Genomic DNA, 21,385 nt, shown 5'->3' on the forward strand with positions numbered 1-21,385 from the left:
CTTGACCGGTTCTGACCTAAAAAATATAGCCTATCTAGTCTCTAAAAATTGATAAAATATTCTGATCTTAACATGATTCAAATTAAATTTTATTTTGATTCAAATTAAATTTTATTTCAATTTCAAATTTTATTTCTCGTTCTTTTAATGTGTAATGTGTTGCAAACTAATTAAGTTCTCATCTGAAAGGATGTCAATGTTAGCACAAACTACCATATAATATAAATATAGAGAGAGTGGCAAAATTAAGAGGATTGGTAGAGACTCGATACTTTTAAAATGAAAAATTTTTCATTTAAATATTTTTATAATTTATAAAATTTTAAATTAAAAATAATAAAATTACACTTTAATTTTTTAAAATGATAAAAATTTAATTTAATTCTTTAAAATTTATAAGAATATAAACTATTAAAATAATAAAATTATATTTTTAATATAATAAAAATATACAATTTAATCCTGATGCTCTCAAAATAAAATTTAGCCATGTATATATATGTATTAAATGTAACAAGGAGACTTTGAAGGCCGGCTCGCTTGTCTTGTAATGAATATGAAAACAAATGTGATATAGGTGAGAACATTGGGTAAGATTGAGGCGTAAAAACCTATAAAACTCATACATCTATTGATGCCTTCACAAGTTTCCATCGAAAATCATTGTCGTTTCTTCAGGAAGAAAGAAATGGGCTGTGCTGCTGCTGCTCCTACATTGGTTTGCGTGAAGCGAGTGAAGCAAGATGAAGCAGAAGAGTGGGACGAAACCATGCCATTGCCCGGAGACATCATCGAAGGGTTTGCCGAAAAGGATGGCGACGACGACGATGATGATGATGCGTCATTTGTGGCTGTTAAAGGTAGGTCGGAACTGAGTTCGCAGCTGGGGAAGATGGTCCAAAAGGTGGAGACGATATGGGTGAAGGTTAGGAGAGGCGACAGAACGCATAAGCTTCGTGTTCGGGTTGTGGCGGACAAGAGCTACATATTGCATAAGAAGTATACGATCAGAGCGGCTAGGGATGACAGACATATTGCAGTTTTGGGTGATTTGACGTTGGAGAAATGCACTACACTTCAAGGTGGGTGTCTTTTACTTTTCTTTCTTTTTTTTTCTTTTTTTCCTCCCTTGCTATTTCATAGGTATGCTCATAGGTAGGTGTGATAAAAATTGAATTATTTTTTGAATTGGATTGGGAGTTAAATGGATTAGGTCATCCATTTTCAATTTAATTTATCTGATGGTGGATTCGGTTTTAATGAAAAAAAAAAGTCATAAAATTAAATAAATAAATTATTTAAAATTTTATAAAATTTGATTCAGTCACTAGCTAAATAAATTTTTATCTTTATTGGTACTAATTTGCATATCAATTCTTTCTTTTTTAACTTAATGTCTTGTTAAGTTTTTAATCCAATTAATTTAGTTTAATTTCAATAATATTAATAAAAATAATTTAACTTAATGGAATTTTATTTTATTGGTTCAAATTTATTTGGTTCATTAATTTTTACAAATTTAAAAAGTTTATACGCTTTTAAAGTTTTTTTACATATACAAAATATTTACTTTTAAAATTATAAACAATTTTATGTTAAATAAATAAATAAAATTTGATTTGATTTGAATGATAATTTTTTTATTTTATAAATTTAAATCGAATTCAACCAAATAAATTTAAATAATGACTAAACTCAATCCAACACTAGTTTCCATTTCAGTTTTTTATTTTCTTGGTTCTTTTTCTGGTCAGCCCTACGTCATGGTAGCTAGAAGCATGTTGCAATGAAATTATGGTTTTTATCTCTCTATTCAATTTAAGAATTGAATTTATGTTGTTTAATTTGATATTATTTGTTATTTTTGTTATTATTTATGTTATGCTTTAATCTAAATTATTAAAATTATTAAAAAAAATTAGAGTGGAATAAAAATTTAAAATTTGGAATTTTTTATTTAGAATATAAAATGAGTTTTCTTTTTCTATAATACTTTAGGTATTGAGTATCTAAATTTGAGACCTACCATGTGCAATTATATGTGTAGGTCTTTGAGTTTTATCATGAGAGTTTTAGGCCAATTGAGTCTAATTTGTTGGCTTTAGTTTGGATTATATTGGATCTTAATTTTTTTGTATTGAAATAGTTTGACTTTATTTAATACTCGAAATAGTCTAATTGTAATAATTTGATACTTGTGATTACTTGGATTTGTACTTGTAATTGTAATATACTTGTTACAATTAAAAAAACTTAAAAAACATATATATATATATATTAACCAAAAACATGTAATCCAAGGCATTGATTTGGTTATATCAAAGTTCCATATACGTTTAGTGATTGAATCAAACATAGTAAGATGCAGAAATGAGCAGGAGGATTGTGAATGTAGCATTTAGAGGGTTCAACCGAAAGGAAGTGAAGTACGATTGGAAGAGGAAAGTGGATACTTACTTGCCGGATCAAGCCTCCACTGTGGTCGCTTCCATTCTTTTCATGCCTTTTCAAGGTGAATATTACATTGAGGCTACCATATCAAGGTGCATGGCTTGGTTTTCTGCAGCTGTATCTTCTGGGGTTCCTCTTGTCTTCGTCAATATCCAAACTGAACAGATTGTCATTTCGGTACCTACCTCACCTCTCTCTCAATTTTCAGCTATATATATATATGTAGGTAAGTGAGATTTTCTAGGTTAATCCCTCTGCTATGCTAAAACTAGGAATTTAGTCCCTTCACTTTAGTTTTCATAAATTAAATCTCTGTTGGTGTTGCATATCTATGGCAACATATTTTCCTCCAAAGGAGAAAACAAATCAAAATGGAAAGGAAATAAGTCGAGGAGGGAAGCAACAAAACACAAGTACATCTGTAGAATTAGTGCAAGGCATAAGGCTATGGTTTCTACCTGGAGTGGAACAAGTATTGCTTGAAATGATACCTGAACCTGGAGAAACTCGGTTCGGTTTGGACATAAAACGAACCGACGAGGTAATTTCATTCCCACTTATCTCTTCACTTTTTTTTTGGGTTTAATTAATTCATATGCATGTGACTCAATATTTCTTGTTTTTCATTAGGGTTTTATATGCGTGGGCGAAGTAACAAAGGGTTCGGCTGCCGACCGTGCTGGCTTGCAGCAACTACTTGATGAAGCCAATCTTACAAAGCATCTGCTTGTTATCTCTCGGTTAGAAGGCAAGAGTGTAATGCCTTCGACCGTTGGCTCTGCTGGGTTTATACATTGTTGTGATCACGATGAAATAAAGGACGCCCTAGCTTCGGCGATAGAAGGATTGGATATAATTCAACTTCATATCATGGCCCGGCCTAATCAAACTCGACCAGAAACCCCGCAAGCGATCGCCCCTGAGACCCTCAGGCCTCCTAAGCCGCCGCTGTGATGCTATTAACCTAAGACCAGTTCGATGAGAACAAGGGCATTGTCTAGAATATAAGAAACCCTGTTGCAAGCTGAATTGTAAGGATCACGTAGAACCTTAAAAGATGGGAATTGGCCCAATCTAATGTTTGCAAAAAGACGTTGTATGAGAATTAGATGTTAATTGATATCAATAAAAAATTTAAACATAATATAAATGTGAATATAGCCTGCTTAAGTATATCGTATGCCTTATTATCTTAAATTGCTTCAAAAGGCATCTAACAATTTTTAATTTGAATCTATAACTATCGTTATTTATTGAGTCGATATCTAAGTAATGTTTGAGGTTTAAGTTTTGTAAATAAAAAAAAAATAGTGAAAGAGTTCTATATTATATTTAAGAATTAAATTTATCTCAATGTCAGATTTAATTGAAATCAATATAATTATTGAATATGGAAACCAATCTAAAACTTGAGCTTGATTTTCCAGAATTCCCTCAGCTATTGGCACGCCATGCTAGAAAAAAACACTCCATAGGGGAGTAGAATTGACCATCACATCCTTCATGTTCTCAACTTTTTGTCAGTCTCAAACCTTTTTTATGCACACAATCTCTGCAAAAGAAAATTAAATTCTTCAGCTTTGTAGAACAAATTGATAAGCTTTTTCAATTCCCACAATTAGGGTCCTCTGTCCAAAGTTGCAACATAAACTATTGGACAATCAGCCAGGGGAAAGGATACTCGTATTAGGACTGAATTTCTTCTTATTGAGTCAATTCTCCTTTCTATCTCTTCTTCTCTTGTAAACTTTTCTAGCAACTTCCACATCTTCTTGTCTAATGCTGGTAATGAGATTATTTTTAATAAGATTAAAAAAAATATTAGTGGTGAGATTAATTATTGTAATATTGAGATTGGGTACTGTAAGGCTCAGGTCATAATTAATTGTGAGATATGTGTTTGAATGCATACACAATGGTGGCGGAGAGATGAAATGAAAATGACCATTAATGACATTAATTTAAAGATGTGCTATTATATATTTTATATATTTTTAGTAACTAGTTCCTATGTTACGTGAGTTGCACATGATTTTATGTGTTTATTTTTTAAGTTTATTAAATAATATATTTTTATAATTTTTTTAAAAAATATATAGTTGCTAATTAAATGAGAATTGATATAATTTATAATAAAAAGTGTATTAATTTTGAAAAATAATGGATAGAATAAAATAACATTTTAAAAGTAAAGAAAATAAAATAAAAAAGAAGAAGGAGGAGGAGGAGGAAGCAACCAATAGTAAAAGATTTAGTAATTAGATAAAATAACTTGTCATTTGAATATAAGTCAAAATTGTACCTACAAAAATAATTACATCAATACTAGATTGCCTTTAACATAATATTTCACAACGCAATGATAAACAACATTTACAATTGTGTAAATATTATTAAAATTAAATAATAATAAAACTATCAAATATCAAATAATATTAAAAGTACTATTAAAATCAAATAATATTAAAATTATCTAATATCAAATAATAATTAAATATCTCAAATACTAATGAAAATCATGCATTTTTTATGATGGAAACAAAATCTATTAAATAAAGCTAAAATGTCATTCTTCCAATATTTGTTTAAATGTTATTTTGAATGAAAATGACTTGCTAATACATATATTTATAATGTTGAAAATTAGTTTTAATTTATATATAATTAAAACAGTAATTAATTGATAATTAATCTAAAATAATATATGTAATTTAATATGGATCCAAAGTCTAATTAAGTAATAATAAAAACTACAATGATAATGATTATGATTATAATTATAATTATTTTATATTAATATTTTTTTGAATGTAATTTTATAATAGAAACATTCCTAATAAATATTATATTTATTTATATATTATATTATTGATTTTATATATTTAAAAAAACATGAGAAATATAGATAACACAAAATACTAATTCTTAATTGGTCGATTTTCTTTATCTTAATTTCCTAGTAAAATATAAGTCATATTATTTGTCAGTTGAGATTTGTATTAGATAGAACTGATCTGATTAGATGCAATTAATATTTATAAAAATACTTAATACTTAATTTAATTATAAAATGTAGAATGTATTATAAAATATAAAAATTATAGATAATACAAAATATATTTTATGAAAAACAATTGTGCATAAGTATAATATTTAATAAATTCAAATAAAAATTACTATACTTATCTTATCCTATGAAGGAGTTAACTAAGTTAACAATTAATTATAAAACCAAAGTAAACACTATGGTGGAGTTAGTTAAGTTAACAATTACTTATTAAACTAAGTATACATTATATAAAGTAAGAAACATTAAGATAACTTAAAAGATAAAAGTGACAAGTAAAATTTTATAAGCACAAATTTATAATGAAATTCTCAACATCATTTATCATATAACAAGAAGTATTAAACATGTTTTAATTCAATTCATAATCTAGTGATTATAAATATATATTTTTAGTTTTACTTTGACATTCTTGAATTTATTCATCTTATTAAATTTTTTATAACCTTAGTAAAACAGGACTCGGACGTTCGGGAATTCCATCCCAACACAATCAAGTATGTATTTATAACATTGCACAAAATATACATTCCAACCTACACATCCAATATATAGCACTAAGAGTGCTCCAACCCACACAACCACAGTTCTCAAAAGAGAACATCATTTTGGCCTGCATTGAATGCCAAGCCAAAGTAACATAATAACTCTCCAAATCTTCACATAATTTGTATGCACGCTAAAAATCCCTAGTGGCATATCAACCGTGTCCTAAACCTCCTACTTAGTTTACAAGGGCATTTTACTCAACCTCCATATAAATAGGATTCTACAATGAAAATATCCACTTGTATGAGTCTGCCAAGAATGAGTACGTTCTCTTGTAATCTATCATTATGTGCGAGCTATCTATTTATGTAAATATGTATATGAAAGATATGACAGTTCGTATGGACTTCCATTATTAATATGCAATGCAGTCTTTCTTATGAATCCGCTAGTATGTTTTGAAAAGCTTGAATCCGCATACTTGGGTTAGAAACATGAATCCATGAGGGTCGTAATACCAATCCAAGTTTCGTTAAGACAAACTGCTAAAAGTAGTCCGTAATAGGGCCTATTTAGCCAAGATTGGTCATATTTGGATGTCTATAATTATGGGTGCAATGAGTTTTATGGAAATTATCTATGGGTTATCTTTTACAGGTTTGCAAGTAAGAATCCACAAAGATTCCCTCTCTATGAAATAGATGCATAAGAGGTTGCGAAGGCAACTAATAAAGATAGAGTCCGCAGAGATAATTCGCTAAGAGATCAATTGCTATTAAATTTGTATTCTAGTAGTACAACTATGAAATCTCTCTATTAGAATCTTTATGTGTGCAAGGCTTCATATAGCCGCACATGACTCACATGGTGTGCTTGTGTTTCATGCCATGTAACAATCGAAATAGGGACATATTACCATGTCCCAGCTCGTGTCCGTACCTGTGTAACTCTCTGACTTGGGTCACATGGCCAAGCCACACGCCCGTGTGCTAAGCCATGTAACTGCCTGACTTGCAACCTTTAAAATCTACAAGGGACACACAGTCATGTCCCATGGCCGTGTGTCACACACGGTTGAGACACAAGTCAGTGTCTTAGGCTGTGTGGACAAGAAATTATCCAAAATTAAGCCATTTCTTCACCCACTTCAAGCATGTAACTAAACATAATTTGCACATATGACCAAGATATTAAAACATGCCCAAAACATACATAAAATGACCAGTTCACTCTACCATTAATCTATACAACCAATATGCCATTAAGACACCTCAATCACAAACTATCAAACATATCTAAACATATGCATATTTGACCATACATCAACCAAAAACATATAACTTATTTCTATACCAAAACATACCATAATTGACCATATACTGTGTCCTTGAAGGCTTGCCATTTGGACTATTACTCACATGCATCATATTACATAAGTGATACAAACCAACCAATTCCAAATGAAACCAAGTAACCAACTTATATATATACATACCAAATTCAACATTTAGCACTAAAGTCAAACTTTAAACATAAGTTTCCTATACATGCCATTATAACATTGGCTAGAACATAAAAAAACTACCGATATATTCGCTGGATAGTGTGATAGGTCTCTGATGAGCTTTTAACCTGAACGAGCTTTCGATTATCTATAACACATAGGAAAGAAAACTACGTAAGTACAAAATGCTTAGCAAGTTCGTAAAACATGAACATAACTTACCATTTCAATTCATAACATTAAAATTAAGCATAATATAATTTGACCAAAAGCTTAACATAAGCCTAGGCACCACCAACAACACATGTTAGCATATTCAAACATATTCCATATGAATTTAACATATGTAAGCCATTACACATGAACATAATTCATTTGAATTAATCTTTTTCCTTAATATATCATAGTTTCAATGAAACTTACCGAATTGCACCTAACAACACCGAATTGCAGAATCTAATGGAAATTTCATTTCCCCATCCATTCACCCATTCCTCTATTTCTCCATTTCTAACATTGATGCTCGAACACTATAGTGTCCCCTCCACAAGGCCCTGTGCTTTGTATATCACAGTTTGCACCTAAAAACACTGAATTGAAAAATCTAACAGAAACTTAGCTTCCCTCCATACTCCACAATTCATAAACACACAGACACATGCATATTATCACTTAACATAATAACGTGGACACACTTACGGACACTCATGTACATACTCATCTTTATGCATATATAGCATTCAAAGCACATCCATGTATGGAGTATGGAAACTTACCTAATGCTTCATTACTTCATTAGCTTACCTTTTCCGAATGTCAGAGCTTCCATTCTCCTGGCAGCTAAGCATGACAACCAAATTCATAAGTTAAATTTAGCAATTTCAGCTTAAAAACTTGGTTTCCAAAAACGTGCTAAATTTTGGGTTTTTTCTAGGGTTGTCAAGCCTAGGGTTTTAAGTTCTTCCTATCCTAATCAGCTCCGCTAAGAAACCCTACATAAGAGTTAATTAATCCCAAATCCACTCGTTAATCTCCTATTACTGGATTAGTTCCCCATGGATCTAACACACATCATGAACTTGATTAAAAACATAAACATTAAAAACAAATCAAGTGAAGAGATGAGAAGAATCCTGATATATTAATAGCAGCGCTAATGGTAATTTGTCGAATAGTTTAGTGGATCCACAATCTAAACTCCGTGAGGAACGAACTAAAAACTAAACTAAAATTACAACTAAAAAGAAACCTAAATTACAAATAAAAATAAAACTAAATAGGAGACGAAAAATTAAACTAAGTAAAAACTATTCATAAACTATGTAGAGCAAGCCTCTTTATAGGTCTAGTGTTGGTCGTTGGTCCTTGACCTAATTCAATTGACTAATCTTTGTTAGTGTGTTGTGTAGACGGAAATACCTTTAATTAATTTTTTAGCCTCATTACATCCGTGTCGAGACACCCTCTGGCTTGTGTCACGATACGGTTGGCAATTTACTGGTTTGGGCATGTCTCTAGGGCTATTTTGCGACATCGTAGGTAGTCTAATCCTTTTATATTTCTTTTTTTTTTATGTTTTGACATCCTGGCTCCGTGTTACAATATCATGGGCAGTCTCTTCACTTCGTACCTCCGAATAATGTTTTGTACACTTATTGGACATGTTAGTCTACCTTTAGGCCTCTCTTGGCCCACAAGGTCATATAAATACTGAAATTGCTCAGTTTGTTATCTAAAAACTAAAAATGAAAACTAAACAAAAACATAACTAAATTGCTTTCATACTAGCTCATTAAGTACCAAAAATACTTTAATCTGCTACAAAAATTGTGGTAGATCAAACTCCACCACACTTAAGTCATTTCTTGTATTCAAGCAAGAAAACATAAAAATGAAAATATAAAAGACAACCCCTGAGCAAGTATGATACAAAGATTAGTTTCAAAGCGAAGTAAATAGGGGTAATCATAAATACACATAATTCTATCATGATATGTAAAGGACTTACCACTATCAACCTCAAACACCTCAGTTCAGTATATTACAAAGCATTTAAACAAAAAGATCATCTAATACATTGGTCCATCAAGAAATTACATAAGGCTTTTGATTACACTAGTGAAACACAAACAACTATTATCGTCATCACTTAATACAATGTTCACTCACAAATAGATTTACCTAGGTCACATAGGACTTTTCGTCTTGTAGATTTCTGAGGCTTAAGGTTGGTATGGAATTGAAGAACATGGAGCATCAAAATGGTTTCAAGTATGAAATTAGTTTGGCACATTGTACTGTTCCCTATTCACCCCCTTTAGTGTCCCATTCCCGTTCATCGCCTTATCTCTCATTCTCTCACCTTCCTTATTTCTTCATGTAAGAAGTCATAGTGAAAACTAGCAACTATAGTCAGCTTACGAGTTTTTGTACATTAATAACAGAGTGTTTCTATTTTTATAACCTTGTTTTTGGATCACTTTGACTTTTTTAATGGTTTCTCACTCATAATGCTTTTTGACTTCCCACGCGTGTTTGCGTTAAAACAAATGATTTTGGAAATTTTTTTTTGAAAAGCAGTTTTAACTGCAAATGTGTAGGTCAGCTATAATATTTATACTGTTCGATGAAACACCAGAGTATTTCAAGGGGTCAAACCCAAAGAGATGGTGATTGAGTAATAAATAACGCACACTTTAGAGTCTAAGTGGCTACTAGTACGATTTTATAGTACAGTAAATCATAACAAGAAATTGTTGCAAGGAAATTAAATACACTACTTTAGCGACCAAATTGTAAAGAGTACAAGACTACAAAATTAACCAATAATTGTCTAATGGTCGGTTGACTTCAATGTGGTTCGTCGATCTTCGAATGAGGGACTTAAATTGCTTAAATTACTAAAGTGACTCAATTTTATCTCTCGATCTCAATTTTACCAAATTATACAAATTAGTTCAATTTATCTCTCGGTATCACTTGTCTAAATGTTCTCTTAGGGGTGTCAATCCTAAGTTTTTAGGTTCATTCAAATTAATTAAATTTATTATGATTTGGTCTTTCATCCAAAAATCAACTCACCAACATCTCCATCAACCAACCCCCTTAAAGGTTTAACTACTCATGCTGGAAATACAACTACCAACCATGGAAATGAAAAACAAAGAAGTCATTAAAGTAAAGCTTAAGAAAAATATAGAAATTGAGATTTTTTATGCAAGAAAGCTTAAAGAAAATGAAATTAAAAGCATTCAACAAGAAAGTCTAAAGCAAGAAACACAAAAGGAACAAACTTTAATAGATTTAAAGTAAAGAAAATATGAATACATCAAACTAGAGCCAACAATGTCATTACAACCAAAGTACAGAGACTGAAAGTGCAAATAAACCTAAGCTACAGTGATAACTAACTTCACTAACTACGAGAACGCTAAGAACAAAAATAAAGTATAGTAAAACTAACTCTAAAACTAAGAAAGGAGAAAAGAAAATATAAACCTTAGAAAAAGTTGCAAAAAAAAAAAACTAAGATAAAACTTAGAGAAACTAAGACTAAAACTAAGCTAATGTGTGTATCTCTCTCCTCAGCGAAAATTGGCTATTTTAGGCTGATGGCTAATAAATTTTTGTTTCCAAAATTGCCTTTACAGAAGCCTTGTGTGATTGGTGTAACACCTTTAACCCGTATCCGTCGCTAGAACAGGGTTATAGAACATTACCAGAGTTTATAGAATAACTTCATGTAATTCATGTCATTCACTATTCATATCCGAAACTAATCATCTTATCCCTTGAATGGAAACTCGATGCCTAATTTAAACATTAAAGTCAAGTTGGGATTAAATTGGGATCTCAAAAAATTTTTCGTGAAATTGCAAAATTTTTCTTATATACAGGGCATACACGCCCGTGTGGTCAAGGCACATGCTTGTGTCATAAGCCGTATCCGACCCTGTGTAACTCTCTGACTTATGTTACACGGTCTGCCACACACCTATGTACTAGGCCATGTGGTCAGTTTAATTTTCACAAATTAGGTGCAGGTTTCATACGGCTAAGACATACGCCCGTGTTCTAGGCCGTGTAGCATACACAGCTAAGACACACGCCTTTGTCTCTGCCCGTGTGCCAATTTTGAGCATTTTGTTTCTCAATTTTAAGATGTAGGGGACACACGGCTAAACCACATCCCATGTGTCAGGCCGTGTGTCACACATGGTTAAGATACATGCTTTTGTGTCTACCTGTGTGGACAAAATAAAACCATTTCCTAGCTTTATTTCTTACCAAAATTTGCCACCAACCTACATCAATACTTGCAAACATATACCAACCAATTCAAGTATTAAAATCAAACCAATTCTAACATCTAACGTGATATATCATTACATGCATTTATGTTTATAATCTTACCTTTTAATAACATACATGTTTAACGTAATTCAATCAATCCACACTAAACACATTAGTAATTATCATGATATACCTTATAAATATGCCATAACAAACTATTACTAGCCATTCCAATGGCTAGATTACAAACAATCATTTACAAGCCAACATTAGTTCAAGTTAACCTATACATGCCGTTATACCAAAATAAGTTTACTATTTATACCAAAACAAGTTGATAGATACTGTGATGATGCTCCAACCATTCTCCAACCTTAACGAGCTTTCGAGCACTATAAAACAGAGAAAATAAAAACTAGTAAGCATTTAATGCTTAGTAAGTTCATATAACTGGGATTAAACTTACCAATTACATTCATTAATATAAGCATACAATGACATGCTTTCCAACAAATTGGCAAGTTTTTCTAATCACATACACTCAAATAAGCAAGTTAGTCACATAATTCACATATACATCAAGTAAGCATAGATGAGCTCATCATGTTACAATCTTCAGATATTTTAGAAACGTTCGAGACATGATTCTTTTAATTTCATAATTTCTCATGTCAGAGTCTTATCCGTTGAATTATTGAAATATCGATGGATATTTAAGTAGTACACACAAGGTGTACAAAACCGTAAACCATCAACTCATAATCAGAGATACCTATTAGGGCACTTAATCAGGGAGCACACTCTCAAGCCACATAGTAGGATGCTCAGATGAGCTATGTAACAAGACACTTATCCTGGCTAATCTAAAAACTCATAAGAGTTTTAATCAGGGAGCTCATAGAGCTTAACAGATAACTCCAAAGAGTTAATATCAGAGAGTACCGGATAAGGTAACAGAGAGTTCAAGCGAGTCTTGTTAGGAAGCCCATAAGAGCTTATATCAAGACGCTCACATAGAGCTGCGTTTGTGTCTATATTATATGCTGGATCACAACCGATCGAGTCATGTAACAGGATGCTCACACAGAGCTGCAGTAGTACGCAACACATACAGAATCACTACCGATCAATATGCTCGTAGGAACTATATAACAGAATGCTCGAGAGGGCTTATAATAGAATTGCTCGTCCGAGCTATATTCCGCCCGCAACATATGCATGGCCGCATTCAATATGGAAAATCACATGTATCCATCGACTTTTATTATTCAAACAGAACTTAACATATTATGAATATTTCCGAGCATGTGTTTATTTCTTGTATTTATAATATTCATATAATTTACATAAATACATATCATACTCAATCCAAATACAACATTCAATTGAAACATATTAACATGTATAATTAAGTTACACAAACTTACCTCGATACTTGTTTGTATTTAAAAGTCTACTAATCCGAAACTTTTTCTTTTCCTCGATCTAGCTTCGAATTTGAGTTGTCTGGATCTATATAAATGTACTTAATCATAAATTTATCACATTTCATATTCAATTGGATTCAATTTACACCCTAGGAAAAATTACCATTTTGCCCCTAATTTTTCATAAATTCCAATTTTGTCCTAGACTCGGAAAATAAAATTCATGCAATTTAATCCTTATTCCAAGCCTAACCAAATTTTACATGTTACAATAACAACCCATAAATTTCACAAAAATCAAAATTTTTACATGGATTTTACCACTTTTCAATTTAATCCTTAAATCAAGATTTCATCAAAATTCTCTTTGTAAAAGTTGTTTATCTATCAACAACCTTTCATGTTCTATCATAAAATTTAAATTTTCAGCATATTCATCCATGGAAAAATTTCTATACTTTGATATCTTTATAAATTAATCCCCAAAGTAGATAAATTAAGCTATTCTGATCTCAAAAATATAGAAATTACTAAAAACGTGACAAGATCTAATCAAGCCAAGAAAGTTTGCTTTCTCTTTCCTAGGGTTTCCATGTATTTGGGGATGAAGATGATGAAAGTAAGATGATATTTCTTATTTAATTAATTACCATCTTTTAATTTTTCTCATTTCCAATTTAGTCATTGGCCTTTTCTAATTTTTCCATGGATGGATCATAAAAAAATATCTACTAACTTTTCTTTAATGGTCTAATTACCATATAAAGACCTCAAATTTTGAATTCCATAACTATTTAATCCTTTTAGCTACTAGAATTCAACTTTTGCATTTTATGCAATTTGGTCATTTCCCCAATTAAGCATATAATCGATAAAATTTTCTTATCAGAATTTTCATATTACATTCCTATCATAATGAAGACCATGCAATAATATTAACATAAATATTCTTTTCGGCTCGAATTTATGGTCTCGAAACCACTGTTCCGATTTCATTGAAAATGGGCTGTTACAATTGGTGCGTCAGTGGACAAAGATTACCCTTTTTGTCCAATTTTACCCCTCACGATATTGGAATCGCAATACCCAAGAAGAGCATATCACAATGTCTAGTTCAGTTTCGAACTTGGGTACTTATTGTATAATGCATATCACGATATTTAAAGTGGATATCATAATACCATTGAAGGGTGGTCTTCAATCTTCAAGTCTATTGGAGGTATCGCGATTCCAAGGTTTGAATATCTTGCTACCCTCTCATTTAGTGTCATTTTGCCTCGTTTTCATCCTCAAACACGTCCCTACATTACTCAACCACATGTTAGGGCAACAAATTTGCAAATTAGGTCTCAAAATGAGTAAAAACGAGGCATTTACACTTATTAACTTAAAATCTAAAAATTATGAAAAACTACAAAAAAAGATACTACTTTGCTTGAGAATAAGCTCCTTTAAGTATATTGGGAAAACGTAATTTGCCATATTAAGTTACGACAAATCAAACTCCCCTACACTTAACTCTTTGCTTATCCTCAAGAAACACACTAAACATGCAAAAGAAAAGACTACTCTTGGACGAAATCAAACAAGTAAGTCACATAGTGATAAAACATCGAACTTGTACGAGAACTACCTCACATGCAACTTAAAAGTGATATCTAGCTAACTTGTTTATTCCTAATTCAAATATATTTAGTTCCCAAAGTTAAAATGTCAATAAATGTAGAGGCAATGGAAATAAACATATGTACAAGTGTTGTCCATCAAAATAAATTATACGAATTGTTCATAGATATTTAAAAATTGGTTATATTCATTCAAACAAATGAAATCTATTCACAAATTATTGTTTTGGTGACTTAGTCGAGTTCCAAAGGTCTTCTAGGCTTGTAACATTCTGAGGCTTAAGACAATTTGAAATTCAAATAATGGGCACTCAAAACGGGTTCAAGCACTAAAAATGGTTAAACACATGACATTGTTCCCTACTCGCCCTAAATTTATTCATGAGCTCACCTTCTTATTTCTCCTTCCCTTACCTACCTTATTTCTCCAAAACGTTAGAAGGTCTAATGCGAGATTAGTACGTATACAATTTTGTAATTGTAAACTGAAAGATTTTCATTTTTGATCTTAATTTTGATTTAACTCTCTTTTTCTTAATTTTGCGCTCTTTCGTTCACCTTTTTTTTAAGTACAAAATCGCGTAATCTCTTCATTTTTTTTCTCACACAAAGCCACCATGATGTCTCTACCTAGCCCTCAATGTCCATGGCGCAACGTCTATTACATAGTGCATTTTAAAGAATGAGACAAAGAAGGAATGAGTGATAGACTAGTTTAGGCTCAAGGCTTTGATAGTAAGGCTTACAAGAAAAGGGTACTTGAGGATAAAAAAGAAGAAGAAGAAGAGAATTAGAGGTATATAGCCACATGTAAGCTTTTAGGCTCTAGGCTATTTCAAACAATGCCTAAGGTCTTTCCCGAATTAATCACCTAACACCAATTCTTTCAAGCATACCTCTATTTAAATGAACAATTAACAATTCAAATTATTTATCTATAAGGATATGTATACTTTATTCATCTTATGGTATACTTTATACATTTTCATTTAGGTTATTGTCTATACCCTAGTATACACATTAACTAATTGAACTTACTAGTCTACAATTGAGAGAATAAGATGTTAAAGATGATATTTTTTTCTAATAAAAATTATTATATTAATTATATTATTAATTATTATATGTAGCTTTACAAAATATTTTATTATGTTTTTATATGTCATTTATTAATTAGTGTAAATTATAATCAATGTTTAGAGAAAATATTAATGGTTAAAGCATGGCTTTATAAATAAAAGGTTTTAGGTTCAAACATTATTTGAAGCATTTATTTTTAATTAGTAGACTTAGATATACACAAATATCTAAATCTGTAATTGTAGGAATGTAAATTTGAATAATGAACAATCAAAGAAGTCTATCTAAATTCACTCTAAGGCTTCGTTTGGGGCGGCGGTGTGGTGCGGTACAATGCGTTTAGTTTACTCTTTATCTCACGCTACAGTATCTAATCTCACCGTCACTGTTATTTTTACACTAACCGCAGGTAAACGCACCTCCCATTTAAACTCACCTTAAATCTAGTGTGGATAATAAAAGCCTACATTGAACTAATTGTTTTTCTTTAACAAATATAACCTTACTTCTAATTTAATTTGCCTCTTTTATCCTTAAAAGTAAAAATAACTTCTTACCCCACCTCAGTCGCTGATATGGTTGTCACTTTCATCATTGGATTTGGTTTATTTTTGTTGTGGTTGTTACTTGTTTGACTGCTCAAGCTTAATTTTTCATATATTTAAGTGTTGATTACATCATATTTTGAATGCTCTCTTGTTCCAACTTGTGTTCTGTTCCTGATGTATTTATGATTTTTTGTTTTGTTGCTACTTTTCCCCAAGTAAAATATTAATGTAAAGGATTAATGTTAATAAATATTAAATAATTACATCACTAAAGATTCGAAAATACATATTATTATTTTAGTAATAAATTATAAATTGACTCCCTAAAAAAATTATAAATCGACATAACTTTTAATAATTTCTTAAGAAATAATTTAAAAGTTATATATATAATTTTTAGTTTAATATGTCTTGACTTATATGAAGTGAGAGTTAAAAAATCTTTCTAAACACTTATTGGATACATGTTCAAACGATGTAACCCTTATTCTTTACTTTATTGTATAAAAAAAATTAATATCATTAATAATCATTTTCAATTCTCATCTGATTCCTACAATTATATTTAGACCAGTTTTAATTTCATTGCTACAATTATATTCTATACTATATATAAAGATCTTGTCTAGTTAATGTCACTTACTATCAAGTCTTAATTCAGTTATTAAATTACTAAAAAATAATTATTTTAACATAACAATAAATATTAATATGAGAACAATTTTATTTTTATACATTAAAACACCAAACATATTATTATTTTAATCAAAATAATATTTAATTATCATATAGAGTTTGGGCCAAAAGTGAGAAAAGCCGGGGTGGGTGAGGTTCACGGACTCTTCCTTCCCTTATCAAATCCGCTTAATTGAAACTCCCAATTTCTTTCAAAATTCCGCTTCCATCTCCTCTCTGTCTTTTCCTTCCTTTTCTCTTCACCCACAAAGAAAAGGGGTCTCACTCAAATGCTCTGCCACTAAAAACCCATTTTTTGCAAACATCTCTCCTTCCTTCTCTCTCTCTCTCTCTCTCTCTCAAACAAAACCAGTTCTCTTCGAAATAATCAGTCTGGGTTATGGACGGCGGTGCTTCCTATAACCCACGTACAGTCGAAGAAGTCTTTCGAGATTTCAAGGGTCGTCGAGCTGCCATGATTAAAGCCCTCACTACTGGTATCTCCCTTCTCTCCCTTTTCTCTTATTCTTTTGTCATCTTCTTAAAAGAACGCTCCCTTTCTTTCCATTCTTATCTTTTTAAGTTTGTTTATGTTAATTACTTTTTCGGGTGTGGTGTTGCTTGCAGATGTGGAAGAGTTCTACAAGCAGTGCGATCCAGGTACTTGGTTTTTATTTTTATTTTTTAAATGGAGAATTTATTGTTGGGTTTTCTATTCCCAGCTTCATTTTGTTGAAATGATTTATCTGGAGAATTGAAGTTAAAATTTTTATTTTCAATGTCTTTTTTAGTATAAATGAAGTGCATGCAATGGTATTTACGATTATGGCTTGAAGAACACTATCACTTACTGAACAGCGATTTTTCTGCTTAGATTGAACTTTCCCCTTTAAAATAAGAATGGATTGTTTTGAACTAGGAGAGGGATCTATATGTTCAGATGAGGTAGATTTGAATATTTCAACATTCTGCTTTTTATTCCTCTGGAATTCTGTTTTACAAATGTAGACCCTTTTTTTTCTTTCTTATAAAGTAACTATAGTTTTAAAAGTCGGCGAGGAAAATAATTCTTGTTTGATTGTTCTCATTATTAGATGCTTATTGGTTAGTTACATGGCTTTAATTTGGATAAGAAAACGAATTCCATTATAAGATGCTTATCACGATTTTATTCGTGGTACCTTTGTTTGGTTCTAGATGCACAAAATGTAACAGAGTTAATTAAAACTTTGATTACAGAAAAGGAGAATCTTTGCCTTTATGGATATCCCAGTGAGCAGTGGGAGGTGAATTTACCTGCTGAAGAGGTGCCTCCAGAGCTTCCGGAGCCTGCACTGGGTATCAACTTTGCCAGAGATGGGATGCAAGAAAAGGACTGGTTGTCTTTGGTTGCTGTACACAGTGACGCGTGGTTACTTGCTGTGGCTTTCTATTTTGGTGCTAGGTTTGGATTCGATAAAGCTGACAGGTATATTTCTCCTTCCCTATGTGTTGTCTCCTGTTTTGGCTTTATACGCCATTCTAGATGTGGATAAGCGAAGTTACTCATTGGCATGCAACAGTTCATCCTAATAATTGATTTGAATATCTTGCATTTTTGGTGTTTTGTTATTAATTGGTATTTTTGTACTACTCGCTACGTGTCTATGATGAAAATTTTGCATGCCATCTTTTTCGCTCAGCTGACCTTTCTTTTTTCGGTGAGTGGATCTTCGTTTTGTGGTTAATTTAGTACAGCATCTAACATGTTTAACTTTGGCTAGAATTTTGCTACTTTGTTTAAGAAGCCTCATTAGTTGATTTGTTTTGAACACCAATTTATAGGGTTTTCCTTGAAATTTTATTGCATTGACTAATTGAATTTCTTTCCAAAAAGGCTAAAGCCAGGTGTTAACGTAAGCTTTTCATCCAAGGTATGATTGGTCCGATCCTTAATCATAGGCCTCAGCATGAAGTGCTTATAATGTATGTGTACATAATATATATAGGCATTGCATGAATGAGCTTGCTTACACTGGAAAGCTGTTTATCGGATTTGCATTTGCTATAAAAATTATTCTATACTTTGAACTACTTTTTTTCCCTTAATAATACTGTTTAATGTGATGCAGGAAACGCCTTTTCAATATGATAAATGACCTTCCGACAATATTTGAAGTTGTGACAGGGGCAACTAAGAAACAGACAAAGGAGAAATCGTCAGTTTCAAATCATAGCAGCAACAAATCTAAATCAAACTCTAAGGTATGGATACATCCTTTTTCTTGCTTAACTGTTCCATTAAATGTTAATCTGTGTAAATTTTAGGGTTAAGGTTTGTTTTGGATCTAAAACTAGTGTTATATTAATCTCACAATTTGGGAGGGGTTTATGGAGTGGATTTTGTCATTGGTTGCCAAACTTTGACCAAAATCCAATTTAGGTACTAGAACATTATTTTAATTATACCACCAATAGTCACCCTGACCTGAAAGAGAGAAATGACTTTACACAATTTCAAGGGAAGGGGACCTTACAAATTAGATATTCTTTTCCCTTTTTGTTTGAAAATATGCAGCGAGGTTCTGAATCTCAGCCCAAGTATTCGAAGGCAGCAGCATCAAAGGATGAGGTTGAAGATGGCATGGAAGACGAAAACGATGAGGAGCATGGAGAGACGTTATGTGGGGCTTGTGGAGAGAATTATGCTGCTGATGAATTCTGGATTTGCTGTGATATCTGTGAGAAATGGTTCCATGGAAAGTGTGTTAAGATTACACCAGCAAGGGCGGAGCATATTAAGCAGTACAAATGCCCATCTTGCAGCAACAAGAGAGCACGGCCTTGACGATGGTTGTTGGGGTGGCTGTTTTATGTGAATTCTGGCATTGTGGGACTGCTAACTGTCTAGTAGGGGATGTAGTGAAGTTCGATGTTAGTTAATGTGACGTTTTAATGTAGGAGATCTGTGTTTTGACTTTTGATATGTAGGTGGTGAACTGGCTGTTTAATTTGATTATAAAATAGGATAATTATAATCAGTTATTTCTGCCATTGGAAGGGAGGCTTGGTTTATGTTTGAATCCTTCTGGTCTTTATATGCATGCAACTTGGTTTCCTTTCGTATACAAAGGTAATGTGGATTGATGGATGAATAGTTGGGCGAAAGTGGGCTCAAACTATTGTTAGTGCTTTCTGTCCATGCACCTTAAAGGAAGAAGATGGATCCAACAGTGAACTTGGGTGGATATGCTACTACCGCTCTCCTAGAAGCCGAAGCAACTGACACAAAAAGTAGGGGACTCGGCTTCAAAGTACTTCAACCTTATTTTTAATTAAGTAGGTTCTGTCGAGGGATTTTTTTTTTTAATCTATGATGTCTTGTGTCTTTGTTTTTGTGGGAACCTTGAGTCCTTGGGTTTCTATGGGACCTACAACGTTTATGGAATAGGTCGCTTTGGAGGGATTTATTTCTCCAAAAACTGAGTTTTTGGCACTGTTTTCATAACCAGACATGCTGGTTGGATTGCACTAATTCAGAATGAGGTTAAATCGGTTGAACTGATGGATAAGTTTTTTATATACATCCATCTGTGGCACTCTCTTGCATTCTTCTCCGCATTTTTGGTATGTTTAGGTTGTCCAGTAGAGGTTGGATGTCTGTTCATCTTTTTTCTCTTGCTCGCCTGGGGTGTTGGCTTCTCTCCTTTTCTTTTAATGTAATAATCAGTTCAAACTATGTTAAAAATATGGTTTTAGGTCGACTTGGTTTGATCAAGTTGAATATTGATTATTACTAAACTGTTTTAACTTATTAATGTACACATCTCTATTTTTTAAAACATATTTGTAATATGTCTAATTCAATTAAATGTTAAAGTTAGATGAGTTAAGTCTTGGTTAAAAATTTCCATCATGGTTAGGACTTAAGTTGGTTTGGTTATGGTCGATTACGTCGGACTCGACAACCATATTTTAATTTTAAAATTCCAATTCTTCCATAAAAGGTGTAGTAGGATTTATATATCAAGAAGTAAAACCAGGCATTTAGGGTCTGTTTGATTGACGGAATTGATTTTCCGGAAAATCATTTTTAACTTTTCCAGTGTTTGATTGGCGGAAAATATTTTTCATTTGGAAAATGAACTCCAAAACAAGGGAAAATGGGTTACATTTTAGGGAAAATGTCTTACCCTTTCAATTTCCGTAAGACATTTTCCGTGCTCTCCTCTTTATCGCCTCCTTCA

The 21,385-nt window shown here is 31.9% G+C and overlaps 2 protein-coding genes across 2 annotated transcripts; both read left to right on the forward strand.

Moving 5' to 3' along the window:
* Positions 1–596: 596 nt before the first annotated feature.
* LOC107963005 (uncharacterized) lies at positions 597–3,556 on the forward strand. Its single transcript, XM_016899607.2, has 4 exons — positions 597–1,082; positions 2,369–2,628; positions 2,807–2,992; positions 3,082–3,556. The coding sequence occupies exons 1-4, from the start codon at positions 635–637 to the stop codon at positions 3,403–3,405; spliced, it is 1,218 nt and encodes a 405-aa protein (XP_016755096.2). The 5' UTR covers positions 597–634; the 3' UTR covers positions 3,406–3,556.
* Positions 3,557–17,281: 13,725 nt separating this feature from the next.
* Positions 17,282–20,722, forward strand: LOC107961649 (PHD finger protein ALFIN-LIKE 4). The gene is made up of 5 exons (XM_016897714.2): positions 17,282–17,656; positions 17,787–17,819; positions 18,399–18,627; positions 19,271–19,403; positions 19,717–20,722. The coding sequence occupies exons 1-5, from the start codon at positions 17,560–17,562 to the stop codon at positions 19,984–19,986; spliced, it is 762 nt and encodes a 253-aa protein (XP_016753203.1). The 5' UTR covers positions 17,282–17,559; the 3' UTR covers positions 19,987–20,722.
* Positions 20,723–21,385: the final 663 nt, after the last annotated feature.

This window comes from Gossypium hirsutum, chromosome A06 (genome assembly GCF_007990345.1).
Source record: "Gossypium hirsutum isolate 1008001.06 chromosome A06, Gossypium_hirsutum_v2.1, whole genome shotgun sequence".
Lineage (NCBI taxonomy): Eukaryota > Viridiplantae > Streptophyta > Magnoliopsida > Malvales > Malvaceae > Gossypium > Gossypium hirsutum.

Coding starts and splice junctions, on each gene's coding strand:
- LOC107963005 (XM_016899607.2), top strand. CDS start 635: ATGCCTTCACAAGTTTCCATCGAAAATCATTGTCGTTTCTTCAGGAAG. Junction 1,083..2,368: donor GAAATGCACTACACTTCAAG/GTGGGTGTCTTT, acceptor AGTAAGATGCAG/AAATGAGCAGGAGGATTGTG. Junction 2,629..2,806: donor CTGAACAGATTGTCATTTCG/GTACCTACCTCA, acceptor TTTCCTCCAAAG/GAGAAAACAAATCAAAATGG.
- LOC107961649 (XM_016897714.2), top strand. CDS start 17,560: ATGGACGGCGGTGCTTCCTATAACCCACGTACAGTCGAAGAAGTCTTT. Junction 18,628..19,270: donor GGATTCGATAAAGCTGACAG/GTATATTTCTCC, acceptor AATGTGATGCAG/GAAACGCCTTTTCAATATGA. Junction 19,404..19,716: donor AATCTAAATCAAACTCTAAG/GTATGGATACAT, acceptor GAAAATATGCAG/CGAGGTTCTGAATCTCAGCC.